At 40.7% G+C, this 15849-nt stretch overlaps 2 protein-coding genes across 2 annotated transcripts; both read left to right on the top strand.

Moving 5' to 3' along the window:
* Positions 1 to 736: 736 nt before the first annotated feature.
* PCYB_126200 (hypothetical protein) lies at positions 737 to 8176 on the top strand (the record flags this gene model as incomplete). The annotated part of the gene is made up of 18 exons (XM_004223953.1): positions 737 to 785; positions 987 to 1052; positions 1150 to 1245; positions 1342 to 1417; positions 1594 to 1868; positions 2042 to 2254; positions 2403 to 2445; positions 2580 to 2616; positions 2766 to 3158; positions 3423 to 3606; positions 3762 to 4268; positions 4457 to 4743; positions 4974 to 6068; positions 6262 to 6482; positions 6651 to 6744; positions 6875 to 7131; positions 7338 to 7433; positions 7642 to 8176. The coding sequence occupies 18 exons, from the start codon at positions 737 to 739 to the stop codon at positions 8174 to 8176; spliced, it is 4524 nt and encodes a 1507-aa protein (XP_004224001.1).
* A 1806-nt stretch (positions 8177 to 9982) lies between these two features.
* PCYB_126190 (hypothetical protein) lies at positions 9983 to 15420 on the top strand (the record flags this gene model as incomplete). The annotated part of the gene is made up of 2 exons (XM_004223952.1): positions 9983 to 11718; positions 11859 to 15420. The coding sequence occupies 2 exons, from the start codon at positions 9983 to 9985 to the stop codon at positions 15418 to 15420; spliced, it is 5298 nt and encodes a 1765-aa protein (XP_004224000.1).
* Between the last annotated feature and the right edge of the window lie 429 nt (positions 15421 to 15849).

Genomic DNA, 15849 nt, shown 5'->3' with positions numbered 1-15849 from the left:
TAAGGGGGCTCGCGTCCAGCTGAAATGTCTCTTCCCTTCATCACCATGCAAGTAGGATTACCCCAACACACACAAGAAAAACAAAATAAAAAAAATACGCATTAATTGTCATGCAAAAATGGCAGTCTTCGTAAACACAGCTAATTATTATATGCACGTGGATAGAACAAATTTCACTTTAATTAACCAGATGACACACCCATGTTCGTGCAAAAGTTGTGACTCACGCTCGTCCACCAAATATTTCTTTTTTTGTTTTCCTATGCGGTATATTTTGTGGCACTGCAGTTTTTCCTTTTCGTCGAGTATTTCATGCTCAGGAGGAAAAAAAAAAAAAAACTGGCATGAAATACACAAGGAGGAGGGGCGAAATAAAAAGTATTGCAAAGCAGTGTAGCCCTCCCCCCCCTTTTCCATCCTAGGCACATTTGTTTTGCTTAATTTTTTTGAGATACTCGTTTTTCTTCATTGCTAACAAGTCATGGATAAATAATGATTTTTTCGCATTTTACCTACTTCTTGCGTATCTTTTGTTAATTTTTTTTTTTTTTATTCCCCTATTTGCTAGCCCGCATTTTCACAGAGACGTGCAAGCAGTCCTTTTTTTTCCTCAACAATTTCTTAACGCATGGCACCTGCCACACCTTTGCTTTTGCCCCTTATTTTGACCCATTTCCCTCTTTTGCCACTCAGAACGAATCTTCTGTAAATGAAACAAAGTTAACGTAGGCACAAAATGGACAATCCGTTAAAAGTGACAAAAGACAGACTGACAAATTTGAACGGTTAGCAAAAAAGAAAAAAAAAATGGAAACATTCAGTCACATTGCCATTACAATGTGTTGTGTGTATATTACTGTACACATTCTCGGAGGGGAATCCATATGACACCCTTTTGAACCCTAATTTGGGTGATTAAAAGTAACCTTTGCCTTAACACAAAAGAGAATTGCCTCCTTTCTTTTTTTGTCCATGTACCTGCATAGAGGCATTCATATCTACGATTGAATGTAGGGAGACCAGTCATAACAGCAATGAAGAATTCTTTGCAGGTAAAAATGTTAAAACGTAAAAATTGCTCCGAAAAAAAGGGAAAATAATATAATTATCTATAAGTATGTCCTCCACCCACTGCAACGCACTTCTTAGACCAGGATGGGAACACCAAATTTGATGAAAACTCAAAGCAGTATTGCAAAATTGGAAGTGAATATATGCACAAATTTGAGAATCTGGAAAAGAAAGGTAATCTTTTAAATGTTTTCTTCTCAATTGGGTCCTTCGGTTAACCTGAAATTTTATTTAATTTTATTTTTTTTTTCTCCATTTTTCATCTTCTAGAACACGAGAATATTGATTTAAAATTGGTAGCGCCCAGAGACAATAACATGACCCTAGTTGACCCGTCCTACATAAGGTACGAATGTATGATTATCCCCATAAAGGGGATAAGTTACAATAACCTCCAGTTTCATGAGTACCCATTTAGATATGCACACATATAAACATACAGACGTAGAGAGGTAGAGACGTAGAGAGGTAGAGACGTAGAGACATTACACACGTCCCTGCTCACGTCTGCAACTTCGACAGAGAAAGAGACTTCGGTGGGGGCAAGGACTACATAAACGTCAGCTTCGTTAACGATTTTATAAAAGTGCCTAAGGATGAAATACGCGCAGGACAGAAGGACTTCCACGGAAGGAGTTACAACTTCACATATAAAGACGGAGACAACAAAAAGAATTACGAGTACATAAATGCAACAAACGAGTATTACATAACCAAAAACGTGGAGGAGAAAATGACAAACACGGGGATGACCACGGAGAATTTTTTCGCGGACAGTAAGATGTTGCTGTATGAAGGTGAGTCAAATGAACTAAGCGGAGAACTCCTATCATTTGGGAACAAAAGAGCGAATTTGCCAAAGGCAACGTTGCAAAGGTTGTGCACTGCGAAAGTACGACGCTGCAAAGGTGCTACGCTGTGTAATTGTCACTTGGCAGAAATGCGAAAAGAACCAATTTTCTCCTCTCAGATGGGATGAACAAGTGGTCCGACAAGAGCAGATACCTCTATTTTGTTGATAAGGAGGAGCAAAATAATGGATACAAAAAAAAAAAAAAATTTAAAGACATACGTCTGAACGACGCCCTTATAGTGGATAATTACGAGAAGGTGGTTTACAAGCAGGACCCTAGTAGTGACAAGGTCAAAATAGAAAACTTGATATTGGACGTCCTCAACAATGGTACGTGTTTCCTCCAAAAAACTCCCCCAAAGGGGTGAACACCTATATAGGGCCAACCATACCTAAGAAGGGAACAAAAAATGTCGGCATGAAATGCCTACCATATTGGCAAAAATATTATCCCCCTTTATTTTTACCCCCCCTTCAGACTTCGACTATGACTACGACATAGAATCTGATGAAAATGACAGGTATGGTTCTTCAAAGTGTGTTAAACTAGCTGGAAGGAGACACACTCGAAATTCTGTCCCAACGTACATCCCTGCAGTTGCGTGTATGCATGCTGTGTTGTTCATTTTGCGTTTCATGCCATTCCATTTCGCAGGCCTAAGGAGGAACTCGAGGGGGAGGAAAGAGGCACGGTAAGATAGAGGAACGGAAAAAAAGAAAAAATAAAAAGTAAAAAAGAAAATAATAACAAATAAGAAATGAGCAGATAACCAAATAAGCAGATAACCCCAACTGCGTAACCAAAAACCGAACAACGCGGTGCCCGCTTCCCTCCACGCAGGCGCAAGACGGACAAGCAAACGTCAGGAAGAAGAAAGAGCCCTTGGATATAGCCCCGAAAATAAAAAGCAAATACAACCGATCATACATCTTGGATTATCTACATTATGATAACTTCTTCCATGACGAGGAGGTGAACGTTTCTGAAAAATCGACCTCCGATAACTCAGATCGTGAAGTCAATGAGAAGGGAAAAGGTAGCTCTCCAACTTACACCATAGGAAATAAAAAAGAGTTTGACATAAAAAGCAACATCCACAATTTGTTAACCAAAGTTGAGACAGAACTAAATGTCAGAGATTTTTCAAAGTTCATACCGGAGCAGTTTAACATGGATGTGTTTTTATCAAACCAATCAGAGAGCGAAGAATACGAATCCGACTCTGATGAAAGTGTAAGAAAATGCATGCGCACATCTGCTTCTGTGTGTTTACACATGTGGTTGCGCGAAAAGGGAAAAAAAAAAAAATCCTTCCGTCAACTTATGTAAAACCTTATGTGTCAAATGAGGGGAGTTATTCCAACAACGCTGAATTGATTCTTACCAGGGGGGAGGCCTTCCATAAGACACAAATGTGTAAAAAATGTTAACATCTCCACTGACGCATTTTTCTTCCCCTTTTAAATAACTCATCATCTTTTTTTTTGCTTTTCCAAGATGGCCTGCGTTCTGAAGAAGAAAAAAATCCAGTGGAATGAGAAAAGGATGAAAGAAGAAATGGAGCTCCTGCGCAAATACGACTACGTAGAATCACTATACTCGCCTGGCTACTGCTCCAGAATTACACAAAATTTAAGAGACAAATATAACAAAAAGAGGGTCAACATTTACGACTTGAAGAGTAAGTCGGAAAGGAGGAAAGTGAAGCAAACGGGACAAACAAAACAAACGGAAACGTCCCCTACATTTTGCTCAACCTTTTTGAAATTCCATCTCACGTGCCCTTGTCAGCGCGAGAGAATTACACCGTGTGATATACCTCCCACCCACGCGCAGAGAACCAACTGTACGAGCAAATAAAAAAGGACTTCATGGACGAAGAGCAAACGAAGAAGGCCGAAGAAGATCTGCAAAAATTCAGACTCGAAAATTTACGCGTCCCAGAAGAAAACCCAAGTGCAGATGAAGACGCAGATTTGGAAAGCGTCCAGGGCATTTCGGAAAAGGACAAACCGACGGATCAAGGTGTACCAGAAGTGAAACACAAATGGCAGGATGTAGGTGACGACAAAACGGACAGTTCTGTAACATTCGATCATATAGACAGTAGAAGCATAAATAACTTGAAGAGGAAATACAAAGCGCTGAAAAAAAGCGAGCGCTCTTGTAGGCCAGAGTTAAGGAGGCTAAAATTTTACATATGCCGAAGGGTTAATAAGAAGAAATATCTGCTTAAGAACTTGAAGTCGGATAAGGAGGACAGGAAGAAGAAGGAGAATATACGTAAGGTCATGAAATTTTCCAGTCGGGGAGGGTACAACCTGTTGGCCAAGATCCAGGAAGGTGTGTCGGCGCATATAGCATTGGTTATCGTGGCGGTTACGGCACCGGTTATGACAGCGATTGTGACAGCAACCGAAATAGTTTCCAAAAATTTGCCGTCAATTTTGCCGTCAATCATGCTGCGGCAGGAACACTATTACTTCCCGCCAAACCAAACTCACTGCAAACAACCCGCCCCCAATTCGCAGACGTCAACAAGGATGAGATGGAAGATGAAGACGAGGCGAACCAACTGGAAGAAGATGACCTATTCGACAGCAACGAAATAAACACGTCAGAAATGAACACCTCTGAGTATACCTACTCATCGCTAACCATTTCGTCCTACGAATATATAAATATACGCAGGGTGCATTATAATGATGACACCTACGAAAAAATATTTTACCACAACGACCCGAGAGTGAACGTTACTTACCTGTACGACAATGTCCAATTTTTTCTTATTCACGAGGACAAGGATGAACAGGAAAAGGTGAAAAAGGAAAAGCGAAATGGGGAGTTGCCTGGTGTGGGAACCGGCCCCATTATATGTTACGCATTACTCATTATGTGTTACGCATTACCCATTATATGTTACGCATTACCCATTATATGTTACGCATTACCCATTATATGTTACGCATTACTCATTATATGCTATGCATTACACGTTATACCCCACCCGTTACATGTTACCGACGCATTATATGTGCTGCCGCGCAGAGAACCAGCAAAGGAACCCTGTTCATGGAAATCCTCGTGTACGACCTCAAGTTCTACCGAGAGGAGAAGCACATCGAAGAAGAGGCACTTCTGTACACCCTAGAAATAAACGAAAATGCGACGGCAAAACTAGAGAAAAAGGAAAATGACACCTCTGAAATATTGCTAAAAACGGTGAACAAAAAAAGCGGTACAATTCGCTGTTCTATCTCAGGCAATAAAGAACAAATGAGCATCATCTTTAACAAAATATACAAAAGAATTTTACTATTCAAATATGTAAAATATTTGAACTCCATTTCAAGTGGGGTAATTGAAAATGCTGTTAATTATTTCCTGATGGAATGTAAAACATTGAATTTAAAAAATGCCCCATATAACAAAGATGCAGATAAAATTATCTTTTCTCCCTCCAAAAATCTAGCAAATATTTGCACCATTAATTTAGCTAACAGAACAATGAGTATTGAAGACTTGTCTGAATTTCTGTCCTTTTCAAATGTCAGACAATGCAGTTCGTTGAATTTGACAAAGAACCCATTGTTCCAAGATTTAGCATTTGAACGAATCAAGAAGGACATGGATTATGTCATAAAATGTTTTAAATCTTTACAAGTGAAGGAACTCATTTTAGACTTCACCGATCTGTCAAACCAATCGGCTGAATATTTTATCGTTAATATTTTGTTAAGTACCAACATTTCCTTTCTCAGCCTAGTCAGTTGTGAATTAAAGAGTAACAACATAAACAATATAGTAAGTATTGCAAAACAATCAATTAATGGAGGCAGAAGATTTGCAAGTGCCATCCGTTATGTCAATGCAGAGTTCAACAAATTGACTTATTACGACGTGGTATCTCTTATTAACATACTTTTTGAGCTAAATAAAGATTTTAAAAAGTTATACATTTGTGGGAATTTCATACAGAATGATATATTTGACATATCCTTCGAGTTTAAGAGGAGGAAATCTTTCATCGAAATGCACAAATTTGTCAAGTCTTTGCCGGACATTTTCCATGTTGACACCATCGACCAAGTTAGGGACTCCTATCCGTGCAACTTGCGGGGGATCGCGGAGCTGTTCGAGGACGTAAGACACGAGAACGCAGGGCACGAGAACGCAGGGCACCATTGAGCGCGTTCACAAGGTGTTCGCTTCGAAGCTGAAACGCTGGGGGGTGATCACTTTGTGCTCCTTGACGGGGTGTTTCACTTCGTCGCGTCGCCTCATCACCACTGCACCATTGCACTGCTGCACTGTGCACCCCCCATTTTTCTCCCAGGGAAAAGTCACCCAAATCACCTTCGAGCTGTACTTCACCTACCTGTACGTCGTGAAGCCAACGGAAAGGTTCTACACCATTAGAAATATCTCAGTAGTCAGGAAAGGCACCATGAACATAATGGTGATTGAGGCACTGCTTAACAAGAAGGAAGTAAAAATTAATCTGAATTTATTCAAGGAAAATATAATACTTCTCTTTCACAGCATAGTACGCGAAAGGTGTGTACATCATTGGCAGTTGTGGAGAGGCATCTCTGATGCCGCATTGAGAGTATCCACATGGGTGTGTGTGTAGGGGGGAGGGGAAATGAGTCCCTTCTTTTTTTGTTGCGCACACGCAGGTAGCTACTTTCATTTTATGGCTACCCTCTTTTTTTTTTTTCGCAGCTTGAACGGCAAGGCGTATTACCAAGAGCAGATTAGCAACGGCAGAGAAGTGAACGAGACCGTTTTGAATTACTTTATTATGCGAACTGAAAATGTAATTCCAGGGAGGTTCCCGCAATGTTTTGGGTTACCACACGTGGGCATCCCGACACAGGTGTAGTCATTCTTCACCTAATTGCTCGTTTAACTCTATCACCACATCTACCTCCTTTCCACCCCCGCAGGAGATTAACTTTTACCATTACAACGTCACGCGAGAAGAAATTCACTTTGTCCTGGATCTGTGCAAAAGGGGCGTCGTGAAAAACATAAACCTCGGCCATTGTTACCTCCGCAACGAAGACATTCTGTACTTCAATTCAATGAACAAGGACCCCTACGGAATTAAGATTTACAAACTCTCTCTTGGCAATAACTTAATCGACTCGAATTTGGACTTGAATGAGCTGATTACTTTTCTCTCCAACTTCACCATTTTTTTGTAAGTCCTTCGCATATACAAAAAAACCATTGGTCAAAATGGAATAGGCCGGAACAGTGCAAATGCTCCGGATTGACGAAAAGTGGAGGGAAAGCGATGCTCGTGGAATCCCTCTACCAGGGGAGAGCCTCTCCAAATGGGAGAGAAACCCCCCACTTGCCATTGTGCACGCATCACACCAACGGCTCATTCCCTTTCCTTCTCAGCAAAATAAACCTAAGTAATCTGAAAATCGGGACGCACCCCTCCACATGTGAATTTTTTTTTTACCTCTTGAACAATACCAAGTGCAAGATTATAAGGTAATGCGAGAGGGGAGGGCACGTTGGAGATGTTCGCGTTGGAGAAGTTCACGTTGGAGAAGTTCGCGTCGAAGCGCGCGTCTGTGTATGATGCAGTAGCGATTATTTTTCATACGTCTATCTTTGTGTGCTCTTCATGTGTCCGCGCTTGGTCGCCCCACTTTGTGAACCCATTTTTGCGCTACGCCCTTCTCTGCCCCCCCGTCAGCCTGGACAACTGCGACCTGGGAAACACCTTCCTGCGAAGTGTCAACCAAAACATTGTGGAACTGAAAAAAAATAGCTACCTGACCATCCTATCTATGCAACACAACTCATTCAGTGACATAAAAGGAACTCTCAAATTTTTAAATAACATCATTTCTGCATGCAAGTCAATAGAAAAGATCAAAGTTTACACTAACTACATAAGTGATGAGGACGCCAGGCTCATAATAAAGAACACGATTAAAAGGGACGTGGTGTCGTTTCAGTACACTTACGACACATCTACCTCCGCACAGAATGACATTATAAAGGTGTCCAAAATAGCGAAGAATAAAATCAATAATGATGTGGAGTACAATGCAGATATGACAGAGCATGAGCGGAAAATAATTGAGGAGTTCTTCGAGAAAAAACAAAAAGGGCGGGGAGCGAACGGAAGAGGTGCAGGCGAGAAAGCAGACGACCACAAGTTTGTAAACCGCTACAATTTGGACGACTTAAAATCGCGAAAGATTAAATATTCCATGATGAAGTGAGTATCATCTCTCTGCTTTTTTTCTTTTTTTTGCGGATGGGGGGTGGGTTAAAATTTGGCCTCCCCGGCAGCTATGTTCTGTTGATCCCTCTGCATGCAGCAGTGCAATATGAGGGTCGCTCGTTTGTGCTTACCCTTTTGGGAGGGCATATACATACATGTTGTACCTTTTTTGGGTCGTTTTCCGTGGCTTCTTTTTACAAACCTTCTTCAAATTTTCGCGTCTGCACATTTGCGGCGGCTTACTCTCTGTTCACCTTTTTTTCGGTATCCCACATTTTTTCCGCGCGGCTTAATTTCAAAAGTATAAAGGATGCCTTTAGCTGACCAACTGCTCACTCGTTGCAATCGGCCAGCGGCTGCCCAACGCCCCAAAATGTTTTGCATACATATGTAGTGCTCAAGTGTGTTATGCGAATGGGGTTACTCCATGACGGCAATATTTTTTTCGTCATTTTGCGTTATCATTATGTCACACTTAGCTTTTCACTGTAAATTTTTCTCCATGTTCATACGTACGCATCAAGTCAAGTCATATGGTGGATTCGTTGTGCGCTCTTTAAGGCGATATTTTATTTACCATAATTAAGATACCTATTTGCGCGTTCCCAACCAATGACACTTTTGCGTTTTAAAAAAAAAACCAAGTGTTTATGGCTCCCCCCCCTTTTGGAGAAACAAAGCTGGGAAGCAGTTAGCCAAACGTAAGTCGCCTGTGATGAGAAATCGAGGAAAAAAAAAACAATAAAAAATAATAGCAGTACAGTAGCAGTACAATAGTAGCACACTAGCAGCGTAATAGCAGTACAATAGCAGCGTAATAGCAGTACAATAGCAGCGTAATAGCAGCGTAACAGCAGCGTAACAGCAGCGTAACAGCAGCGTAATAGCAAAATAAGCGAGCCTCAAATGAATTACCCCCCCAGCAATTCCCCCATCTTTGCCGTTTTCGCCGCGTATTAAAAATGAGTATGTATTTCTTCTTGCTATTCGAGAGCGTGGTACTGCTGATCAATAGCGTTTTAATCATAAATGAAAAGAAGCTAAAAAAATATAAAAAAATCGACATAAGTTTGAACAGCAATGACATTTTTGATAACATTAAGTTGTTATTCTACACGATAAGAATATATTTTAAAATCCCGTTGATCTTCCTCAATTTGTTATGTATTGTCATTGAAATATTATTTGGATAATTTCGCCGCGGACATCCACGTTTATATATGTGTGCAGAGTGGAAGCGTTTGTTTGTAATCTTCGGCCCGTGTCCTTCCCTTGTTTATATTTCCAAGCAGTTACTAATTTAAGTTTAAATTATGCGTGTGTGTAGAATGCCCCTTAAACAGTTACATCGCCTGAATTGTGCCCCCCCTTTCCACATGTGAAACCCCTCCCTCTGTGTAAATGGGAATCCACGTGTACACGTCCCAACGCGTGTGTCCATGCGCGTGTCCCTAACTGTGCCTACTGTGCCAACTCTGTGTGCGTGTGTGTGCCGTTTTTCGGAGAACCAAACTGTAGTACCTCCTCGGTGAATAGTCCTTGTGGATATGGTCCCTCCTCCTAACCCATCGGAAGAGTTACCAAGAAAAAGGTGTCTTTTTTTTTTTTTTTGTGTTCACAGTTTGTCCTCTTTTCCCAACCTGCAATCTTACCCCTGTGAAGAACCGCAGTGGTGTACTTGTTCTGAAATATACGCATAGAGAGCAACAGCGCGTGAACCCTAAACTGAAGAGCGCAAGCCTGAGATTCCCCTGAGCATCTCTTGCGATACCCTTGTGCTTCCCTTGCCCCTTCCGCGTAAAATATGACATCCACCTATATAACGGAAATTAGGAAGAAGCAGAAGGACTATCTAAGTTGCCTATTCAGCAAATTTGAAAAATATTCCAATGAGAAGGTGCTAACAAATTTGATAAACAAATCGTTAAATGAAATTGCTCTGTACCCCTTCCAAGATGTTAGCGACAACGAAGTCATAGATGATGTGAACGGGTACATAAACGAGCTAACAATTAATGCTGAATATAAGAGGAAAAAAATATTCAAACATTTGTGCGAAATTTTCCTAAATGACAATTTTTATATATATGATAAAAATGACAGGTACGAATTGAAGTTCGTCATTTTAAAATTATTATTTCTAATTGGAGAAAGCAAAACAAGTGAGAATACACAATACATTGACCATCTATATGGTAAATATTTTTACAAGAAAGAAGAAGGAGAAGAAGAACTGACCCCCCCTTTGAACATAAATGAACAAAATGCTCTCGATGACATACATAACTTTAACATTCTAGAGGAGACCAAATATCTTAAAGAGCTATACAACACGGACGATGAGATTACGAGATTGTCATCCCTCTCGGGAGAAGAGGACATACAAATTGGCGATCTTGAAAGAGATGAGTCCCTAGAGTATGGCTATCCAAGCGATATACACAACCAGCTAGCTAATTATCAGAAACAGCAAAGCAACCACAGTGGCGCAGAACCAAATAGTAACCACTTTCACGAAACGCAGTACGCCCAATATGTAGACAGCTATATGAAAAACAAGAATGATTTAACATATGAAAATGTCGTCAAAAAAATATCGCAGTGTGTTTATGAATATCCTCATTATGAAGATGTGGGGGGTCAGTGGAGACACCCTGCGAGGAGTTCCTTCCAGAGTAGTCAATCTGTTGGTTGCCTTGACAATGTGTTGTCGTACGATAATGTGGAGGAACATGTACATAATGCTAATGTAGGTACTAGTGCGGGAAGGAGTTACTCACGTCGCCGAATTAGCACTCGTAGCTCAAGCACAACATCCGATGAAGACATACTTGCTAGTTTAAAAATGAGGAAAAACAAAAGCAAAGATGCATCCCTCCCACACAGACCAAGAGAACAATACTTTTTTAATAACATAAACCTTTTCTATGAGGAATATCATGAGAGTGAAGGGAACGACGCGAGCATTATATACGAGACGGAAATTTACAACTTGCACAACGTGTTCCCCAGTGATACGGGACAGGAAGGGAACGAAGAGGAACCTGGAGAGATAACCGGTAGGACAAGTCACCCAGGTGGTAACGCATTGGATGATAACTCATCGGGATATATTTACACACAGTGGAGAGATTCTTCTCGTTATGCGCACAGATCGAATGAGGAGGGACCCGCACAAACGGATGGTCCACAACATGGCTGCAACATCGTCCTTGCCGATAAAGGGAATATTATAAAGACTGGAACAGCCACCAAGGGAAGGAAAAATAAAAGGAAAGGCACATTTTACGTAAGCGAAATATTTATCATCAAAGAAATTTTGATGATACTTTCCCTAAATTGCCCCATAAAATTTAAGGAAGACTTTTTTACGAACTTTTCTGATTTTTTATTTAACCACGTAATGGACAAAAACAAAATAAAAGAGGATTTTTTATTTTACATAAATATAGAAAGGCGTGAAAAAGGCGAGGGAAGTGCCCCACATGGAAGCGTAACGCAATACCGAGCAATCATCAGCCAAATGATGAACGTCAAACAGTACAATGTAAGAAGAAGGACGTTTAAAAATTATGTGAAGAAAATAAAAAAAATTAGTATCAAATTATTTTACCTGAACATTTTTTTTTTTTTGATGGAAAAATTTCGGCATTTTTTTTTTTTTTTCCATACAATTTAAGGGACATTTTTAATCACATCATATATATAAGAGAGCATCTCAGCCATGATGAGGGGAAGAACAGTTTGTCTCGTCTCTTCGAACAGTTGAGTTTGACTGGCAGCAAAGGCAGAGGGAGCAACAATCTGGGCAGCAGCAGCAGCAGCAGCAATGTGTACTACCCGGGTAACTTCCTCGAGTGCTTCATTGACTCCCTAAAATGTATTTATTCCGAATGGATTTGCATAATAGAAATTTTGTACAACTATCACATCTTGCTGGTTATGAAACAGTACAACATTGTGCTCGTTAGGGACGAACAAATTTTGGACGTCCTAAACAGGATGGACCGAATACGCGTTATGGATTACCTGCGGGTCGACCATTTTGTGAATTGGAAGCATCGCAAAAGGGGAAGGCAGCCACACAGGAAGGTACACGCGCGTGGGGATATAACCCCATTCGAGGAGCTCCACACACATGAGGAAAAAAAAGCAAATGCCTCCTTCCACCCACGCAAAAACAGATGGGATAATGCAAGGAGACTACTGGACGAGGAAAAAATTGCAAACTTCAGATCGCTCAGCCTTATCCACTTGCAGGTTATAATGAGTAAATACCTCTACGTGTGGAACAATCTCTACGACTATGTCGACTTTATGTTGTCCTACCTACTTTATAACATCGGTGTGGACGACTATACCCATTTTAATGCCCTATATGACAACGCCAAAAAGTTCTGCATCTGCTACGACATGACAGTACTGTACTGGAGAAATTGCCAAATTGTAAATAACAAATCGCTGGAAAAAATTTTCCGCTTCCTTCTAAATGGACTGAATGTGTATTACTCGAAACATATAAGCAGTTGGATTAAGAAGGGAAAAATTGACGATACCTTTAATGAATTTTTTGTGTACTCGCAGGATAGGGGGGATGAAGGGCCATTTGCCAGTCACATGCTGTTTATAAAAAAGCAGGGCGAATTTGTTTTGTGCCCAGAATTTTTTAACTCCTTTGTTTTTTTCCTAATAAGCCTCGGAAATAACATTCGCTTGTATATGAAAATTAGTCACGAGAAGGAGGTAGACTACGTCGATTATTATTTGAAGGGGGGCGGGGAGCCCCGTAGGCTGAAGCGCCCCTCGAGTGGGGATTATCAGGTTGGCCTCGGCGAAGTAGGCTCTGCTAACGAGTGCAGCGGAGGGTGCGACGACGAGTACAGTGATGAGATCGATGATGAGCGTGAGGATCCGTGTCGCGCCCCCGCGCCACCGCCTTATCGCCCCAAACGATTGCACAAAAACACCCTCAACTACTACTACAACATCGAGAATTTGAAGAATGTCCAGAACATCTCTCTAGACATCATCTCGACCATTTTGACGACTCGCCCAAATGAGGAAAACCTCCTGCCTTACTTTAACAAAAATATTTTGGCATTAAATGTGTCGTACGATTTGTACATTAAAAAGTTCCTTCAGGAAGAATTCTTTCAACTGTTCCTTCAAAGCAATCGGATTTTTTTAGATAGCCTAATGAAATATTCTTATCTGTTGGAATACTTTTGTTGTTTGCGCAGTTTAGTATTCCTCGAAATAGCTGATTTTATTTCTCCTTTTTTTGAGTTCATTTTTAAGGAGGTATCTATTCCGCTTATCGATGAGAGAAACATGAACACGACGTTTAGGCAGTGCGTTGTGCAAAATGTGAATAGACCTACGCCTAACGTGGACGGATCCAATTCCTGTGCATCCTTTTTGCACAAGCGGTTTGTGTTGCTCCATATGAATATTCTGATGCAGAAGAATTCCCACTGTACGAAAGAGAAAAGGAAAAAAATGTGCGAAACGAGACAAGGGGACGACCCCACGGATGCAGAGCGAAATTATGTGCACTTCCCAAACGGTGAAATGCACACTGGGGAAGAAAAACGCCAAGTCGAGATTAGCGATGAGAATAGAGGAGTCCCCAACAACTTTGAGCCATACCCCTGGAATTGCACCCATACAGGGGACTCTCCACCAATGATAAAAATACCAGCCCAATCTGCAAAAAACGGAACAGCGGAGAGCTACACCGATGGCAAAGGACAAAGGAATGCCAAGGACGAAGAAGTACAGCAGAGAAGGGAATCCTCCATCTGTCAACAGTTGACAAAAAACTTTTACAAAGAAGAAATTATAACGAGTATCTTGAAGAGATTCTACTTTACCTTAAGGGAAAACAAAATGTATAACAACAATATCCGTGTGATAAGCTACAGAAATTTGCTAATAGAGACAAGGGGAAGTGGGTCATCTTTTGTAAATTTTTTATTTGATTCGAAATGTTTGCAGAAATACTCCACGATATTTTCCTACTTTAAAAAATCTTTGCATGTACTAAATTTAGTGCACATATTTTATAAGTACCTCAGGACAAAAAAATCAGAACAGTATGAATGTGTAGACGTAATTATCACCTCTTTGTGTGTTTTAAAATATAAAATATTTTTCTTCCTGAATACCTTGTATACCTACTATCAGTGGATATTGAGCTTTTCGTGGAATCAGTTCATCTCCTCTTTGTTAAAATCAAAGTCGTTGTATCAGATAAAACATAGTCACCAGCTGTACTTAACTTTTTTAATCGAAACAATGTTAGTACCTATACGTACGAGACATGACGAGCTTCACAATTTTTACATAAATGCTGAACACAGAAAAAATGTCCTGCTTCAGGAATATGAAAGAAAAAAGATTGTTTTTAATTCTCCTAGGAATAAGAACGACCAGGGGGAGGTGGAAACTGATTCGTATAATCTGTGGGGTAGCTCCACCGTTGCTTTAGAACATAGAAGTAATTGCGATTCTGGAGGGCGGTTCAACCAAGTGACTTATGATGCGGACAAGTACAGACTTGAAAAGAAACGAAGCGATGGAGCAGATGGTACAGCATGGGATAACACTACCTCCAGTTCCCTTAATAAGGAGTTCCTGTTGAATGAATTATTTTCCAATAACCTTCTTAACCTGTTATCCATTCCTTCCCAAATTTACGATATCCTTCTAAAGCTGAGCAAACTCTTCAATGTCAGCTTTGACCTAAACTTTGACAATTCGTACGACATGACTTTTCAGAGCGAGCAGGAGATGGAAGATGAGGAACAGGATGAAGAGGACAACCCTGATGAGGACGACGAAGAAGAAATAATGAACGTAAAAAATGGAATCCTAAACAGGGCCAAAAATACTGTAGCAGAAGGGGGCAAGAAAACGTATCCTAAAAACGGACATGCAAAAAGTGATGGGAAGAACCCCACAGACAGAGGGCACATTTTATTTTCCATAAACAGTTACATAAAATCTCTTGCAAACATTTTCGATATTCACTACTTGGAGTTTGTAATGAAATTAAATATTATTTCTTTGAATGTGGACCAAAATAGCTTCTTTGGCCCCAATAGGGATTCCAGACTGTTTAACCACATTTTGAGGTTAGACAAGAGCATCCTGAAAAAGGTAACCATTTTACAGTGTATGTTGTCTTTCCACTCTTTTAGCGCTGACCCTGTGGATGTCGCATATAGTCAGCTACGGTAGCTTGTGCGAGAGGCGGTCATTGTGGCAGTTGGGGAAGCGCTTCCTCCACGCTGATTGTCATTTGGATGGCATGTGTTGGCCATATGGTCACCCTTTTATTCCCCCCCTCTGCAACATTTTTTTTGTAATTCGGCTGAACACGTTGAGGGTTCCCCCCTCCCGTGTAATCTACTTCTCAACGTGTCGCCACACGTTTTTTTTACGTTTAGAAAAAACAGTCGCATAGCGATAAACCTCCTTTTTCACGCGTGCGTGTTCTCACGACGCACGTATTCATGTAAATTTCCTTTTAAGCGAACTGCGGGACGAGGCGCACGCCGATGTGAATCTCCTGAGGGAGGAGAGACACCCCGAATTGGGTAAATATTTTTATATTTCAGCTGAGGCGCCAAAAAGGAGGGCTAAAAAAATAAGCATATGAGTAAATAA

This window comes from Plasmodium cynomolgi, chromosome 12, assembly GCF_000321355.1.
Source record: "Plasmodium cynomolgi strain B DNA, chromosome 12, whole genome shotgun sequence".
Classification (NCBI taxonomy): domain Eukaryota; phylum Apicomplexa; class Aconoidasida; order Haemosporida; family Plasmodiidae; genus Plasmodium; species Plasmodium cynomolgi.
The sequence above is the reverse complement of the archived record's forward strand: the minus strand, read 5'-3'. Positions and strand labels throughout refer to the sequence as shown.